At 47.0% G+C, this 17,962-nt stretch overlaps 4 protein-coding genes across 4 annotated transcripts; all 4 read right to left on the bottom strand.

Annotated features, from left to right (window-relative positions):
• Window positions 1-783: 783 nt before the first annotated feature.
• Window positions 784-1,842, bottom strand: RhiXN_05578 (uncharacterized protein; the record flags this gene model as incomplete). Its single annotated transcript, XM_043325394.1, has 3 exons — window positions 784-1,247; window positions 1,393-1,616; window positions 1,673-1,842. 3 exons carry the CDS (start codon window positions 1,840-1,842, stop codon window positions 784-786), a joined length of 858 nt encoding a protein of 285 aa, XP_043180826.1.
• Window positions 1,843-5,735: 3,893 nt separating this feature from the next.
• Window positions 5,736-8,321, bottom strand: RhiXN_05577 (Multicopper oxidase; the record flags this gene model as incomplete). The annotated part of the gene is made up of 16 exons (XM_043325393.1): window positions 5,736-5,809; window positions 5,862-5,976; window positions 6,032-6,339; window positions 6,388-6,544; window positions 6,595-6,833; window positions 6,887-6,944; window positions 7,001-7,108; window positions 7,162-7,206; window positions 7,260-7,263; window positions 7,318-7,405; window positions 7,460-7,548; window positions 7,601-7,746; window positions 7,794-7,810; window positions 7,862-7,977; window positions 8,032-8,189; window positions 8,241-8,321. 16 exons carry the CDS (start codon window positions 8,319-8,321, stop codon window positions 5,736-5,738), a joined length of 1,803 nt encoding a protein of 600 aa, XP_043180825.1.
• A 1,718-nt stretch (window positions 8,322-10,039) lies between these two features.
• RhiXN_05576 (pectate lyase) lies at window positions 10,040-12,064 on the bottom strand (the record flags this gene model as incomplete). The annotated part of the gene is made up of 17 exons (XM_043325392.1): window positions 10,040-10,126; window positions 10,183-10,243; window positions 10,297-10,491; window positions 10,543-10,564; window positions 10,619-10,659; window positions 10,709-10,723; window positions 10,774-10,837; window positions 10,888-10,901; window positions 10,968-10,976; window positions 11,031-11,086; window positions 11,146-11,178; window positions 11,234-11,248; window positions 11,299-11,428; window positions 11,487-11,575; window positions 11,631-11,738; window positions 11,795-11,858; window positions 11,913-12,064. The coding sequence occupies 17 exons, from the start codon at window positions 12,062-12,064 to the stop codon at window positions 10,040-10,042; spliced, it is 1,155 nt and encodes a 384-aa protein (XP_043180824.1).
• A 2,936-nt stretch (window positions 12,065-15,000) lies between these two features.
• On the bottom strand, window positions 15,001-17,917 carry RhiXN_05575 (alkaline ceramidase; the record flags this gene model as incomplete). The annotated part of the gene is made up of 11 exons (XM_043325391.1): window positions 15,001-15,140; window positions 15,198-15,544; window positions 15,597-15,742; window positions 15,877-16,104; window positions 16,883-16,993; window positions 17,044-17,190; window positions 17,242-17,322; window positions 17,394-17,515; window positions 17,571-17,621; window positions 17,680-17,758; window positions 17,831-17,917. 11 exons carry the CDS (start codon window positions 17,915-17,917, stop codon window positions 15,001-15,003), a joined length of 1,539 nt encoding a protein of 512 aa, XP_043180823.1.
• Window positions 17,918-17,962: the final 45 nt, after the last annotated feature.

Raw genomic sequence — 17,962 nt, 5'->3', positions numbered from 1 at the left:
TCCACGACAACGGACGTCGTATCGCCACAACACTCACAATCAACCACCCGCCACATCGCCACCTCCACACCATCAAACCACATGACATAATCAACCCTGTACCTTGTTGATTCACACGGCACGGATTCCGTAAATTACGATATACCTACCTCGAGCAGGAAGTTTCTCGTACCGGCACCCAAGTTGATTCGGAGCACAAGAAACATATGGGGAGAGAGAATGCACAAAGGCTCCACGCTTCCTTTGAGCTGGAGACGCTTCGCACCGTGGAGCATAGTGTACGCGAAATCATGTTCGAACTTTGCTTTTCAGCGGGGCATCAATGCACAACAGGCAAACAAATTCAATAGCCAGTTTAGTGATTAGTACATCCTCTGTAATGTATAGTGTGACAAAACAGGAATTCAACAAACGAGAGTGCATAGAGATGAGAAGAGGGATAAAAGGAGATAGGGTAGGAAAGGTGGTACAGGTGGGAACCGTCAAAGGCACAAGGGAGGTAGGGCGAAGTGCCACGAAAGGATGAGGCAGCCGGGTGCCACATGGAGATGGGGGCAAGGCGTAAGCCGCGAAGGGACGAAGTAGCGTAAACCCGAGGAAAAAATAGTGACGGGGAAGGGACGGGGCGAGAGAGGGTATGACCGAGGGAAACCAAAGGAAGAACAAAACCAAAAGAGGAAAAAAAGCATAGTGGAGTATCAACAAAGTGTCCGCTCCAAGTTAGAGATTCAGTGGTGGGTCAAGTCGATTGGGTGTCGAGCAAAAGGTTCGGCTTGAGGGAATTTAGGCCCTTGCCTGGCCTTCTCTTAGGACACCTTCCAATCTCTCCTCCAGTCCTCTTCCAAGTCCTTCCCGATCGAATTCTCCGCCCGATTGAGTCTCGCTCACATCGTCTCCAAAGATACCAGAGGTTCTATGACCATGCAAGCCAATCACGCCAGGCAAATGACCCGGCTCTCCGCCACCGCTCACAATACTCGACAACGGAACCGTAGCAACCGGGGTCGAAGCTAACAAATCATGATAGGACATGAACGAGAGTCGATTGATGTCGGTGTTCAACTGCGGATTGGATTTCCGCGGGCGCGGAATAGGAAGAGGCGGAGTGACCGGGGACAAAGGGGAAGTGGGGGATGCGCCTGTTTGGTGCGGGGAGAGGGCGGGGGATGTGTCTGTCGCGGGAGGCGATGGGCCAGTCGACTGGCGCTCGACAAACGGAGGGCGAGCGGTAGGAGAGGGCGAGCGACCTAAAAGCGACAAGGTCAGTACCGGTTATGACGAAAAAGTCACGAGGCCGAGTGCATGTGGGTGGAGCGAGGAACCGGGTAATATTGCCAAGGGAGAGTAATAATGGAAAATCATGAGGTGTACGTCATATCGATTGAGACTTACTGTGACCGAGTCGAGGCTTACTGAGCTGCGCGGGAGCGATCACGCTCACGTCGTCTTCTGATCCAACATTGAGGGCGCTAATGGCAGCACTCAACACACTTGGCACTGCCGCATCCAACTCGTGGGTCATGGCACGAGAGATATGATGCGGATCCTTGATCGTATGTGCTACAAAGCTGGGCTGCTCAATGTCCCTTTCAAAAATGGCACTAGAAGAGGAATGGCTGTGATATGATATAAAATCAATAAATATAGGGTTTGTCTGACCAACAGGGCTTACACGCTAGTGGGACTCGAGGGCATAGAATTGGGGGATCTGTTGCCTGCGAGCCGACCAGTGCTCAACTGAGTCGGGCTGATCACCTGCGAATTCGGTCTCGATCGACCAGTTGCGGGCGGGGAGAGGGTGGCCTGGGGCGGGGACAAGGAGATGCTGGGATTGCTTGCCATCGTAGTCTGTGTCATCGTCAGCACTTGCTCTCGCGTATATATAGCCCCGGCACCTACGTAAAAAAGGGCAGTGTGTATGTGGTGGTGCTATGCTGGTGTTGCTTGATCGACTTGTCTTGGGGCCTTTTCAGCGCTTAACTCACTCCGCGGTATCCGGGCGTTTTTCGTATATTCTGTTGCCGCTGCGAAATCAGCCGTACCTTCGCACCCGTTGCCTCAGCCACCATCACTAGCCGACAACAATAGACTTTATGCGCGCGCATTAACACCCAATTAGAACTTGCCCCTATTTGGCCCTACTCCGTGATCACCTCGTATTGCTATTGGATTACATCCAACACACAGCTTGGCCGGACATCCCTATTCTTTACTGGATTTATGCCATTCGTCCGCAGCGGTTATATATACACCTCAAATACGAGAAGTGTGGACGTGTACATATCGAGTGAGCGTGAGATGGACACAACCCACCCTCGGACATGAGCCAGCTTCCGACTCTCGCCTGAGTCTATCGCAAGTCACGCCCCCCTAGTCATATGCGCATCCTAACTTTGATACCAGAGATATGCACTCCGATACCTCAAGGCCCAGACGGCCGTGTGAAGTCCGATTACGGCCCGATCGCCCCTTTGTTATTCCAAGCTTAAGCGCGCAAGCCTAGGCATAGTGCCGTAATAGGTCTATAGCCATGTGGGCATCCAATTCTGGACTCGTCGTGTCGATCTGGGTTGTGTGCTAGGGGGACGAAGAGGCACCGTTGCACTGCACGGCTACTAACGTTTGATGCGATTTCGTTGCGCCATCTGGGTACGTTGGGTTGCCCTTGCTGAGCTGGCGTCGTATTTATATGATGTAATGTGTACAGCTTGCGACGGGGCTATACGTGGCGGACTGGATTTCGACGTTGATCGATGCCATGAACTTTCGTGGACTTGTTGTGTTCTCATTACTGTCATGTACGATGACTCGACGTTTATGGGACTTTATTTTGGTTTTTGGAAATTCATTTCTGATCATTCGGCTTGCAGGTACCTGGAACCCCACATACACTTTACCTCTTTCTCTTCCCAGTTTTATTTTCTAAAACCCTGCTATACACCCCCAATACCGCTCGATCTCTCATACCCGAAACTCATCGACCTCTTTCACTCCAAGACCTAAACACCCAAACAGGCTTCACTTTTCGGCACCCTCGTTTTTCATTTAATTATCCACCCAACGACGTATTTTACACAACTACGGGCTCGTCCCATCAAAAAGAAAAAGACGTTCCCTTGAGAACCCCATTCAAAAAGTATATACCAATCACCCACGCTACCCATCGAATTTCAACCTATACACGTTTTTCCGGAACTCTCGACGGGAGCACGTTGCACGACCCCCCACTCGACCGTCCTTCAAGCAAATTTCGAACAAGAGGCCAAGGGAAACGAGGTACCGTGCCTCGGCAGCAAACGAAGAAAAAAAAAAAAGGTCGTTCTTGGCTATTCGGAACTTGGTACCCCTTGGCTGGTCGGATCTTGATTTGTTATCGGCTTGGGACTCGGGGACTTGGTGATCTCCTCGTTCTTGTCGTGTTGATAATTGTTTCCCTTGGTGAGTTTATCGTTTTTGTTAGGCTGACTTGGATTTCGTAGGGCGTGATGGTGGAACTGTACTCAGCCGGTACCCCGGACTCGGCATTTCAAGCTCATTTAATTTTACCCTCCCTCGGCCGCCGGTCGGAGGATTTCTAGCCAAACGGCGGATCTCACCCGGATACGGGTACGGCCACGGGTACACGGGTGCGACCGCGACGGATATCACGGTGTGGGGGATCGCATCTAGCGGGAGGGGGAGCGACGGATCTCATGCATCCCGGCGGATTCTCTCGATCCTGAACACGGCGGATTTCCATTGGGTCAAGGCATGAAGGGTCTAGTTTCAGGTATAGGCGCGGGTGCGGGTGTGGGGGATCGCAGTGTTTTAACCGTTTGTGGGAATATTACGGGTATTTGTTATTGTTTTCGTTCTTTTTTGGGCGGCTCGGGGGGCAGGTTTGAGGCGCAAAGGTACTGTACTGTGGGTGATGGTTCTCTTTTCGTATAATGGAGTCTGTTTAGATGCGAAGGTGTCGCTCAGTTTGCAGAAACTACTATTTGGAGAACTGTATCAAGTTCAAATGCACGGACTTGAGAGACGTTCATTTGGCATGGTTCGTGGGATTCTGTCGAATGTCGGGAAGCCTGCCGATTCTGTGACTCTTGTATAACTGGAAACTTGAGAGAAATTTGAAACCGTTGACTGTCGAGCTTCGACATTTGGAGACATTCAGCCAGTCAAAGCTTAACCATTGCTCGACCTCGAGAGCCGGGATCGCCCCGGAGTATAGATACCTCGTCAGAATTCATTTTGGTCAGATTCGTATTTCTCAACTGTCATATATACAAGACGCGGAGGCTATATTTCGTCCTTTCGTAGAGTTTGGTCCCGATCTGTCGAGAACACTTGGGCACCATGCACCAAGGCTTAATTGCCAATGAGCCAACCATTAGGGGATAATTTTGAATTGTTGGGTTTGATCAGACTCTCGCCACCGAACCTTGGCTGGTACTTGGAACCAAGGCATCTAATATAATCCACATGACAAGTGCCAAAGAGTACTATAGAAACTGACAACTTGCCCATCGGCTAGTCGAACCTTGGCTCTCGGCAACATTTTTGCATTTCAATCCGAAATAGGTTGAGATGTGTTTTGTCTTCGTATTAATTTTATTGACTTTATTTTATTTTATTTCCTCGGTCATTTTGTTCTCTATACTTTAGTCTTTCGCTGCGGCCATCCGACAGGATATCAACTTAACCCAACTGGGCTCTGAGAATTACAACTTGGGATTCCCTATACATAGGATATATGCATTGATCTAACTGATTCAGACGCAACTTGTAGAAATACGAATTCAATTTATGTATATAAGTAGTAGATCAAGTAATGACTGAGTAGATACAAAAGTGGGATGAGATGAGTATTCGGGGCTTGAAAAAGGCCCTTTTATACTATACAGGCATGACTTGCGCGTACTGCGCGTACTGTGCATACATCAAGTGAGTCACCCTCTTGACTCGATTGCAGGACATTCCAGTACATTCTACGTCTTTCTACACAACCACACAGATCGAGTGCAGGGATGGAAAGTCTTTGTCAATGTTCGAAGGGATCTATTTACAATGCGCCTAGCAGTTCCTTCAATCGTTGTGAGCAATCGCCGCACAGGCACTAAGTCGTGCTACCTGATTCGATAGGAATACAGAATATGGAGAGTTGCTAAATAATTATATGGAACCTTTACAAGTTCTATCCTAATCCTGAAGGCGCCAAACATGGTTGTTTTCGAGCGATTCTTCCTATAATTCGAATCGAGCGGAGTCTTGAGCTGATGCAAGAAAGGGAGTTGCTCCGATAAATTTGCGTTTCAAGACTGAGATTCATGATAACTCATTGTTTATGGCATATCCCTCTAACTGAAAGGTCTAGCTCGATTTCGTGGGACCATGGGAGATCAAATTCCCATACCACAATGTTTGCATTGTAAGAGTTTGCACCTGAAAACTCAACTAACAAATTCTTGTGTATTTTTAATGGAAAAGAGAGGCCAAGGATATCTTTTGCTTTTACTTTTCTAGCAAACGTTGCGCCTCATACCATACCATAACACCAAATCTCAGAGATTTTATTCGCCAACAACGCCCATGAACTACGTATTTGAGGAAATATAAACTTGCATAACCAATTTCAGCTCTATGTACAATTCAAAAGCGAAGATATGTATTGAATTCGGAAACCATTATAGATATAAAACAACATGATGGAACACCAAAACGAACTATGGTTATGGATGGTCACCGTGACGCATTCACGGCTTGTTCTTGGTCAAGTAGTAGCTTGGAACGTATCCACTAGTGATCTTCTCGGCTCCTTCAAGGAGGACTAGAAGAGTAATTATGAGTATTTGCAGTTGAAAAAAGGAGTGTCAACCTACCAACAACCATTCCAGTTGCAAGGTGAGGATCAATGTGGCAGTGAAGAATGACCGGGCCTGGGTCGACGGCGCGGAAGCGGACAGCCATCCATGCTTTGCCAGTAATATCTCCGGGCTAAGCATTCTTTATTAAGCGATCCAATGTTAAAAATAGTGCTGTGTGCACTCACCGTTGGAAAATCGTCACGCAGAGGCGGGTTCTTGATATTGATACCGCTATACCCGGCATCGACAGCGTCTTGAATTGTAGTATAAGGAAAGGCACCAGTGCCAGTGCCCAAAAGCCAAGCCTTAACGCCGTGCTTATGCATAGGGTGAGGAGGATGAGCGGCAGGGTTTCCAGCCGTGACGGTGAAGATGAGGTCAACCAGAGTGCCATTCTTGTATGAGAAGTATACTTTTGGGTCCAAAGATGCAACCTCGCTTGGCTGGAACAAGAGAGGTGTAAAGTCATCTGCCGGTTGCTGCCAGGTGTTACCTATGGCAGAGTTAGGCGCCGCTGAACATTGGGGACTAGCGGACATACCATTGAGAACCCATCCGAACTCGCCAGTCCGGGTTACGTTCAAAGACAATGTGAGGTCAGCCTTGCCCTGGGGAGGAGGGGTGGGGGGATAAGGTGCCAGATTAGCAGTAACGAGATCAACACCGCCATTGATGATGCCACCAGCATAGTCAATGTACTGGACCAATTAGTTAGTAAGCATCCTGTACAAATCGCCAGATTGCTCACAGGAGTTTTAGCGGCTGGAAGAGCAGTTGTGCTAACCAGTCCGGCACCGGTGGCACCAGTACTAGTATACGAAAGAATAGCGTATCCGTTGATTAACTGGGGCATAACCACAGCAGCGGTTCGGATGATGTAGTCTCCAGGCGTCTGATCAAGTTTGACGAAAAACTGGTAACGTTCGCCTATGGGGATTAGAACGGATGTTGCAACTTGAACCTGAGTGTAGTGCCCATCCGCAGCGACTTTATATCCAAATCTCAGCACAGGTGTCGTTGTGAAAGTCAAGTTGGCTTACAAAAGTACATTTTGTGCGAGTCAATAGAGACTCGGAGATCCCATAGTGCACCGCTATTCTGAAATACCATCTCTGTCAGTAGTAAGCTCGCGTATGAAGAACAATGGCGCATACCAACAGAATAAATGAAACCCAACCGTCAGCTTGCTTAGCGGTGAAGACTTCGAAAGGTGTCTTTGTGCTCGAGCAATCGTACCACATTTTTGGATCAACCGTCGAGGGCTAAAGGGTTGTGAGTGAGTAATGATGAGGATTTGATTAAGCATATTACCAACCTTAGAGTCCAAGTAAGGGAACATCAAGGTGTTGTTGGGGTACATCTGGGATTTTTGTGTTAGAGCTTGCCAGTATATCGTGAAAGATTGGAACATACACAGCTGTAAACAAAGTCAGCAAACAGCAAGCACACCTCACAGTTGTAAATCACATACCCTTTCTTGGTCAATGGCTTTTGGTATGACGCTGCGAGGCTATTGATCTCTGTCATGTCCGGGCATTGAACCTGACCTTTTCCGTTGACTGCCACAGAGAAGTCAGAGATTACCGACCGCGTACTGGAGAAGTCACACATACCAATGATGTTGTCAATGCAAAGTTGCTCGACATCGGTGCGTTCCCATTCGGACATCCAATACTCCGATGTGTAGTGTTTATAGTCGTAGCTAGACGACAGGCGTTTCAATAACCGAAAATATAACGCCGAATGAGGCTTACACATTAAGCATCAGTGGATTAATTTCGGCATTCTTCAGTTGGTTCAGAACGGTGGTATCATTGGAGATCTGGTTGAATGGTTTTGGTTTCTTGGGATCTGGACGGATGTATATCGTCCCTTTAAGGCCATCGTCGAGTTGCATTTTCTGTAGACAAGTCAGTCAATTTCCAATTTCATGTATTGAATGCTTACATAGTGGGAATGGTACCCTTGAAACACTGTAAGTCACTAGGATTATGCAGAAGGACGGTGAGGCTCACAGTAGAATCCGGACTGATATAACGTAAAGTTGTATACAAAATTTTCACCAGGTCTAATTGGATACTGGGCCAGGCCAGGTACACCATCGGACCAGGGAGTGCCATGTTGCTCGATTCTAGCCAGGAGAATCAATAAATTTATGCAAAAAAAGTGGGAACTAATTACGCACCCATGCCAGTGAACGGTGATGGGTTCGCTGCCTTTGTTGATGACAGTGACGGAGACGTCATCGCCTTCGTCCCAGACAAAATGAGGACCAGGGGTCTGGCCGTTAATCAGCCACGAAGAGCGAGTAACTCCATCGGCATTGCTCGTGCCATTGGTAACCTAAAACCAGCGACTGTCACGCATGTTCTTGGTGACAGACAATTGACTTACCATCAAAGTGTGTTGACGAAGTGCAGCCTGAGCCGCCGGCAGAAGCACTCCCAAAATGACAGGGATGCTTCGAAGCTGCATATTCAAGGTTCCGTACGATGGAAGGTGTTTAAGTGTACTTGGATGCTCGGATTGAATGAGAGGTGCTGGATCCGTCGAGCATCTTGCGCGCCTTTATACGGATTTGTCCTCCAAGCTGTCCAGTCGTACTTTTCCTTAGTTGGCAATGAGCCAATAGCGCGAGTACCGAGGTGGGCGGTAATAAACTAGAAATAGTCTCGGGGCGCCCGCCTCGCACCTTTTCCCGTGTAGTCTCACGACCAGGGCCACAGTCGGCAGAAATATCCCGCAACCGGGCTTGCCACACTCGCAAAACTCAGCGTTCTTGTTTCACGAACATCATTGATGCTTGATGGCCCACGACGACGACCGGCGAGTCAGTACACATCATTGGTCAAAGAATCGGCGCTGGAAGGCGAGCTAGTTGTTGTGAGTGCTCGAATGAGATCATGGGCAGATTCAGGAGCCAGTTGACGCACCATGTATTTCGTATTTAGTGTCCTTAGATAGGCAACCATGATGAAAACTTGGATTTACGATCTACTACCTCATGGGACCGTTTTAATCAAATTACCGGAGTATTTGACAAGGCGTTTATACCTTCAAACCCCATTGTCCCCTCTATTTTCGAGGTTTCTGGATATTTGAATGATGCTTGTATTCCGGCAATGAGAAAAATGAGCGATCATGTATTGACGTTATGAGCAACCGTGGTCAGGATCAAAACGGCACCGATTATGCCAGGGCTTCCTGATCCCGGCGCTTAACTCCCGTGGCGCCTCACTTGGCTGCTATTTTTATCTTTACTCCCACCAAGACAGGATCAGGGTGGCATACACGCCCGCGAACAATGTGGCTCAACTGATCTCATACGACTTATTCGAGGCGCTCAAGTTCACGATATATATCATTTAGTTGTGCTCAATGGAATTCATCAGAATAGAGTCGGTGTCATTGGTCAACTATTATCTGGCTTCAAATGGCTGGAATTTAGAACTTGAAATACTTCATTTAGAAGCAAATTTCGTTAGTGAAGACTAATTCTCTGTCTGTAGCACGTTTTCTCTCGGACTTGCCTATAGTTGAGAAATCGGAGGTCCTGTGAGGTGATTCCCCTTTGACCGGCGATATACCGGTCTCTACAAAGTTGTGTAAAAGCTAGTCCATTTAAGGGATCGGAGATACTATTATTAGACTCATGGCTAGGTACTGGCTCACTCTTTAACATAGCGAGAAACTCTGATAGCCGAACCTACTGAGCTGTTTTTCCGGTATCAAAGGTTAGATGTTTGGGTGCTAAATGCTGGGTCGTCAGAGATCTTATAACCAACAAGTTAGCGTTGTGGCTATTCAGGGCTCTCATTGGACGCCTTTATAGATCTGCTTTGCCGGCAGTCCTTGAATTCTCCACTGACCAGCTCTTATTGATAGTATTACTCATAATTTGTTCAGATTGAAGGACTTGGCCGCTTTGGAGTGTTAATCAGTATGTCCCTTTCTCCACAGTATAAGCCAATCTCATTAATACCAAGAAAATAATGCGGAATTGTAAACAGGGAAATACTCTACCTGCTTGTGTTTGGCATGAGCGGCATGGACACATTTATACATACTTTGCTTTGAATTTATGAAGCGATTCACCCAAGCAATGCCGATGGGGGGGGGGAGCAAACACAGAATTATATTTGAAATGATAAGATGATCCTCAACGAGAGAAATGAAGACTAATTGTTCAGCTCCTAGTTTATCTTTCCAGTTCCTGCGTTGTTCTGGACATACGCTCCAACCTTTGAAGGATCCATAACACTGGCACCTTTGACTGCATTCTATAGACAAACCACAACGTTAGATCCACATCAGGAATAAGCACATTTAAACCCACGTTGTTGAAGTAGCCAATAGCATTGCCGTTGGCCGCACCCGCGAGTTGTCCAGATCCAAGACTACCGGAATCTGTCAGCTACTCATTGTCAATGTAGTAGGTTGATCGACCTACAGTGTGTTGGATGCGCAGTCTCGCCCCAGCGTAGCCTTGCACTGGGCATTCATAGCGCTCGACGTTGGGCCAAACACGATACCAGAACGACCAGACAGTGAGGGCTGAAGAACGCGGTTGAAGTAGTTACCCTCGAGCAGGACATGCGACCCGGTGTCAGCATCGAGCGCATGATCGGTAATGTCGACAAAGTAGCTACATGTCGATCATCAGCTCTATTCCTAGGGCATTTCAGGTGAGACATACTTGTTGTACATATGTACGACCTCTGCATCTTGAGTTAGCTAGGACACTTTTGACGTAAGAAATGAATTAATCTTACGGGAGTATGGGGAAGTACCGCCAATCCTGGGACCACGACCACTGAAGAACTATTAATGCCCAACTATAGGGTCGACAACATAGAACTTACGCAGTCTGATAAAGACTGTGAGACTGTTAGTAATCACTCGGTCCCGGAGTAGAAGGAATACGTACTAGTTACGAGCAAAGGTGATGGTATCCTGAGAACCAGTGAAGTAGAGCGTCCAGTAGTGGTGTCCTGAGGAAACGGATAAGTAAGAGTACGGGTATAGAAATCGAAGGACAAACCATCGCAGCGAGTACTACAGAGAGCAATCGTTGAGTGTCTCTCAGATGTAATCATCTAAGTAGTCGATATGATTACTCACGAATAGGTGCTGTAAAACGCTGGTCAGATGATCATCGATGCCTCATAAGGCAGATTGACATACCCGCTTCCATCGAATACATTATCGGATATCGTCACGCCTTGTGCAGCTCCGTAGCCCTGAGTTCTCATGAGATAATCTGTAGATTAAGGTTGCGCCTAGGACATTAATCACTTACGGTTACAATGAATTGTCGTCCAACGTTCTTGAACTATTGCGTATGTCCATCAGTAAATGAAGGTATGCATACACCTAACTTAACTCACGTAGTTGTGGTCGATCTATGATTGCGGTCAGTAGCTAGTTGCCAAATAATTTTAGTGGTACATACCCAGATTTGTTTTCCTCCATCAATGGTGAGTGCATCTCCACCCCACACGAAAGCAGCATTGATGTCGGAGAATCGGACATTTTGGATAATGATATTGCTGCTTCCAGCAATTCGGAGACCTTTACCTTTACTGTGCGTACCGATTGAATAGGCTGCTCCAACCTTACTGACAATTAAAATGTACTCACATCCAGCCTGCGGTTCCTTTACCCAAAAGGGTTTTATTGGATCCGACTTTGATAGCTGTCAGACCCGCCTTTTTCCAGGTGGCAGTGTCCTAAGCACATCTCCGTCAATCTACAAGCATAATAGAACACAAGGAAGGAACTTACGGTCTTTGCGTTCTTCTGCTCTCGGCCACACCAACCATTGACGTCGATAGCAACTTGAGCACCAGGGGAGCACGTCCAAGGTTTGCAGACCTTTCCAGTTTCGCTGCCCTTAATATCGAAAGGAAGGTTAAGATCTATTTGCGCTAACTTCGGTAAAGACTGACCTCTAGGTCAGTAAAATCGTATGTCTTATCGAGGAGAATGACTCGAGGCGTATTATCCCCAAGCCTGCGAATAGCACCATCAGTATTGGTAACTGAGGGCAAGAACAAGAAGGCTCACCAGCTGACTAGTTGAGCAGTAGACGAAGGAACGGCTGCAGCGGCATTTCCACCACCAGTTGTACCAGCAGCATAACCAAAGGGAGTTCCAATGGCAAAAGCGCCCTGGGAGGCAACGAGTGCAGCAAGAATGGACTTCAGAAGGAGAGACATAGTATTCAGAACTAAGTGAGTGTGAATGAATGTAAGAATGATGATCTGAGGGAAAAATAAGGTCTTGCTTAAATACTGTTCGACGATCAACGCATAGAGTCACCTCGCCAGCACAGCGTGATCGACCATTCGAAATGAGTATCCGCTGGCGCATTGGATCGGCAAGGATGAAAGAATATGCCGCGGTTATAGCAAGCAACTAAGCAACGAATATGAAAGGAATTTGAGTTTCATGAGTTACAATAAAGATCACATGCGTATCCACGTTTATTTGGTTCCTCACAATCTTGGCAGTCTGTCCATGTTTATTTGGATCGCTTGAAGAGTGTCCGTGCAATCGTTTATTCTTAGATATCTGGAGTTTTTTGGGGGGAGACAGATATTAATAAAAAAGGCAGGCGTCAATAGGGATATAATTAATAACAGTAGTCAACACAGCTCATAGTTAGCGCGAAGACCATGCATAATGAAATGAGAATGAAATTATACTGGACCTGTTGTGTAAAGCATGCGAATTCAAATAATCCAATACGCGGCTTGGCATGCCATACACGTCATGAATTAGCTACAGCTATCAGTTAATTGCATGTGACTACAATCTTTTTCCCACTGACACCAGCAAACTGCTTAGTTTTATCTATGGTCCATTCGCGATACACAGCGCAGGTTTGGAGTAGAAGTGCATTACTGAGATTGTAGCCCTCAAAATAGGTTCTGAGTTATCCATTGAGTGAAGTACAGCTGAGATTCTTGAACCTCACTGTACGTACACATGTGGTTACCATGACTTGGGCTGAGATTCTTGAGTAATTATACTGTACGGGGTGGTTACAGGATATTGACGAGTCAGAAGGACGATAGGATGGGGACCAGAGAAGCAATGCATCGAACCAGCGTGCCATCGGGGCCGCGCCATCTAGAAAGTTTGGACAGACAGCCAAAATTAGTCATATCCAAATCATAATGAGTCAATCGAGCAAGATAAGTGGTTGTGGTGTAAAGGCATATCAATATATATATATATCGGTACAATCAGATGGGACTTGCAGATAATAGAGTGGGACGGTCAACGATGCAAGGCCCAAAGGTTTCTACTACGTCCAAGCGCCATAGCAAATACTATAAATACGAAATCATACTGAATTTATAGTCTACGATAGATGTTAAGATCAAGAATGGGGGCCTGTCGTTAGAACAGGCACCGTCCAAGGGGGCAAACATTTCTAGGCTGGAGCCGAGCTTTGGTAGCACGAATCACGGACTGTGGCGATTCCCGAATGAATTAATTTACAGTCATCTGTACTTTTGCTAATGCCATAAAGAAAGGTTGTTTAGAGTAGTACTAAAGTAACAAAGCCAGGAATTGACTACTCAATAAAGCAGATGCGACTCAGTCCAAGGATGAGGGTAGATTGCAATCAAGCCACTACAACAGCCCAGGCTCTCATCGGGCGTTGATTTAATGGAACTAGAGTCCGGTAAGACGTACCCCACGCCAAACTTAATATATATGAAGGAGCAATAAATGGCCATTATGCGAGGTATTATTGAACTCACCGAACTCGTGGCCACAATCCGGCGTTGTGGACTATTTAGGTGAAATAAGCGCACCTTTGTTGACATATTTTGGCGTTGAAAAGGGCTAGAAATGACCTCATAGCTGACGTTGCTGAAATACTTGACTTAAAGCCACTTAATTAAGAAAGTGAGGGCACCGCATGTAGTATGCATCTCCAAGTCTGCCCATGAGCGCCAGGATATGTACTTCTACAGCAGGCTCAAAAATAAACCATTGATCCAAGTGTCTCGCAGGTTCCGTCACGAGCCCATTAGTCGGATTTCTCAGTGCTCCTTACGTGCGATAGTAGATTGAATTGCCACTGTTGATACTGATCCTTGGGTAGTCTGAAGCGCAGGACAGCCACGCGTTAAGCGCTATGCATCTCGGCTTCAGAACCATAACAAATGTAAAAGAGAACATCATCTCAAAGCTATTATTAGATTGGTTTATAGAAGCTAAACATTTCGGCCACATTTTAATGAATACTTCTCTGCTCAACATCGGAACTACAAAAGATTAGAACCGCAACTTGATGGTTGAAACTGTATTCAGAATGGTACCCGGAGATGGTAACTTGGGCTCCCAGTGAATGTGTGTCTTGTTCTTGGTTTGTTCTCCATATACTATGCTCCCCTTTCCCTCGAGTCTAAGTCATCAATACCTGGGCGAGTAATGTACCCCCAGCTTAATTCCAATACTCAACGCTTGGGTAATGACCTTTACGAATATTAATGGGGTCAATGCTTATGCTAGTCCAAGCAACCATACTTCAGCACCCCTGGTCACTCTTAGATCTTCAGAGTATTGATTGTTACAAACCTTTTGATACTGGGATCGAGCATGAATTCTATGCTTCTAGTTTCTCCACTACTCACTTTATGTATCTCCTATTTTAATTCACTACCGCCGTCTCTTGGTCTCTACTCGGATACGATACTTATTTGTCTCTGATCTCTTTTAATCGCTAGTGACGTCTGTTCGTCTAGTTTGCACCTTCTTTACCTAGGTGGGGCATAGCGCAATGTTTTGCAGTCTAACATACATGGGGCTCGGCCCCAATACCATTATAAGTGAAATTTATTTTTAGAAAAATCCAATGTCTTGTTCGACTGTATTCCCTCGCTTTTTGGGAGCGACAGTGCGCGGAGAGTTTGTCGAAACTTCCCAGGTTTGATCAGGTGCGTCGTCTTCCACTTTGGGTTCTAGGAAGGCAATCATAGAAGGAGGGACATCCGGAACCATGGGCATAAATGCAATAGCGGACCAACGGTTACCCAAACCAAATCATTCGAGGTGGTCTGGAAAAACGACCAACGCAACTAAAGTCAAAATAATCTTTGCATAATTATATAATTTGGTATATACTGAGCTCAAGCTACTGCAACTTGTCCATCTTTGCATTTGCACCCAGCCCTCCCTTGCCACCCATCACCCTCCAGCGAATAGCAGGCACCAACCCCCAAGCAGGACTCGTCAGCTCGAACGCGCCGGGATACTTCCTGCACAACATCAAGTCTGTTCCTCCCATTAGTCCTCCCCACATAAAAAAAAGATATAAAAAATAAAACTTACAGGACGTCCCAACTCCGATTCTTGCGCATCCTAACCCAGTCAAAAGATGCCACCATGCATGTCCCTGGGTCACCGCTCCGACCAGTTCTCCAATCCCACCTCCAAGCCCCCACGCTTTAGAGCGTACCAGTGTCCAAGTATCGCACCAGACATTGTCGACGTTCCATATTCCGAACGCGAGGACGAAGAGTAAGGAGCCTGTGATGATGTAGTGTTTCGCTGCGCGCAGGTCGGCTTGTGGGACTGATGGTGGGGCAGTACGGAAGAGGAGAACAGTCCGGTATGTCGATGTTAACTGGATAATTCCGAAGCATACTTGGTGCAAAATTGGGTTTGGGTAATATAAACTAGAACAACCGGTGAGTAAATAGAAAGAAAAAAGGAAGCGAGAGGACGCACTATACTGCAGACACTGTCAACGGAACAGCAGCCAACCCGACCTTCAACTTCCACGAATTCTGCCCCTTCCACCGATCACTGTCCGCACAAACCAGGTACAGCACCAAACTCGTCACGAAGATCATCGGCAATTCATCCAGCAGAACCTACGTCAACCCCCGTGCCGATCAGCAAAAGCAAGGAAATTTGAAACCGGTAAACAAAAAAAGTGGTTTGGGGAATTCACGTGGAATCCGACCAGGCTATGCCGAAATTATTTGCTAGGAAATGACACACGCACCTGGGCATGCCACTTGAGGGTTGCGTGAAATATGGCTGAACCGAAACCGATACACATGATTCCGATGTTTCCTGCTGCGTGCCGTGTGCCGTCTGGGATAGGTTTGCGGTTCGGTTGGAGGTGTGGTGCGAGAAATGAGTAGGCTCCAAAGAGGCCCAGGAGGATGAAGGGAATGTTGGATATGGTATTGTACCATTCGGCGACGTAGTGGGTGTGCGTGTAGTTATCCTATTAATGGCATATAGTTTTTGGGTAGGGAATAGCAAGTATGCGGCGAGCGGAGAGGCCGAGTAGAAAAGCAAAAAGTTAGCCAAGGGAAATTTAGCTAATAAATAACAGCATTAAGATTTTATACGAACCTCGCACCAATCAATAGTGGCCGTATGCAGACCCCACGCTCCCGCCGTCTTTTGACCAAGTCGATGAACCGGTTCGGTCATCGTCACCAGTCAGTCAAAGATAGCTTATCAATCCAACACAATCGTTGTGAAGACAGTAATGTCTATAGTCCAGCAGAACAAACACAAGAGCAACGCAGTGAGAGGCTGGTCAATAATCGCAAGCAATAGATATACGCCACAGCCTGAGAAAGCCAAGATCGAAAGTTTAATTCTAACAACACGAGTCTACCATGTATATATAGCCCAAGAGCTTGTTGTAGAGGGAGTCTGGGAAATTCGCGTAACGCCTCGGTCATAGTCAAGTTGGTTGCCGAGCGCCGGTTGTTCGGCCAATTTCACCCACGTGGTTTCTCGCCGAGCGACAAAGATAAGACAATGAATTCAAAGTAGATACAAAATAACCAGGAGGTATATAATTATTCATAGTGGAAAAAGATCAGCCTCGGCAATGATTCAATCCCGCACCACAAAACTGAGCGATGAATATGTAGAGGAGCAACTATGAGCGGCGGCCGAGTGCGGGTGGCAAGGTCAGCGAGGATGAGTAACGTTATCCCGAGCGTCAGTTATATGAGGAACACGGGTGCGGGGGAAGATCAACTCACGAGTCCCACAAAAACGCTCAAAGCCACAATCCGCTGGTTTCTCCAGAACTGCTGTCTTCGAACTGTTCGTGCCCCTCGTCGAAAGGCGTGGGATTGGGTAGCCATGTTATCCTAGCCCCGCTATCAATGTCAAGCCTGAGTCCCGAAAAGAAGGGACTCACAGTCTTATCAACCAGCAGTTCGATCCTCTCCCCGCGACTCAGAATCTGCTCCACATTGTGGACCATGATATCCTTGACCTGCGCCAGATCTTGTTGTGCTTGACTGAGCGCATCGACGGGAGGGGCTATGTTGTATTGTTCGATCAACTGAGCAATCTGTTCAGCCTCCATCTCTTTCGACAAACCAAAAAAACCCACCTTCCCAACTTGCGACGAAAACTCATTTAATCCGTACGCGGGAGCATCGTCAATCTGGTCCCGCGAATAGGCAGTGGTAAACTACAAGCCAAGACACCTGACGTCAGCACTCCCTATCCCTTGGTAACAGCACAAGAAACACGGGGACTCACCCGCCGTTGAAGATCTGCGATAAACGTAAACGGCATTCTACGCCCAGCTGCATCATCAGCCATGACGAGGAATGTGAGGCCGTCTTCGGAGACATAGTGGAAGAGGTACTGTTCCCAGACGTCTATCCTACCAATTAGATTCTGTCTGGGGTAAAGGGAGTTCGAGAAGAGGCTTACATGTGAGCTTCGAATTGTTCGGAGGGATTTTGGATAGAATCGTCGCTACAGCTAGAGCCCGAATCATCCGTGTTAATTGCGCATCCCTAGATAAAGCAATCAAGCTCACCATTCGAAAAGTCCCGCTTTCCGGACCTGTTCTCTGCAAGGATGACGGATTCACGAGCAACAAGTGCGTGGATGAGACTCTAATGGTAGAATTGATGTTAGCATATTGGATTCACGGGACTAGGAATTCACATATAAATAATTTAATTTACCATCGTGGTTGGGCGGAGGTCGTGCTGATCGGTGAGGTCACGTCTGTAATTCGTCCGTGGTCCCCGGCGCTTATGCGTCTCGGTCATAGTGACAAGCAGTGTTGTTATGAACCGACAATAAACCCGAGTTTG

The sequence above is a fragment of the Rhizoctonia solani genome, chromosome 6, assembly GCF_016906535.1.
Source record: "Rhizoctonia solani chromosome 6, complete sequence".
NCBI classification, from domain to species: Eukaryota; Fungi; Basidiomycota; class Agaricomycetes; order Cantharellales; family Ceratobasidiaceae; genus Rhizoctonia; species Rhizoctonia solani.
This window is presented reverse-complemented; position numbering and strand designations above follow the sequence as displayed.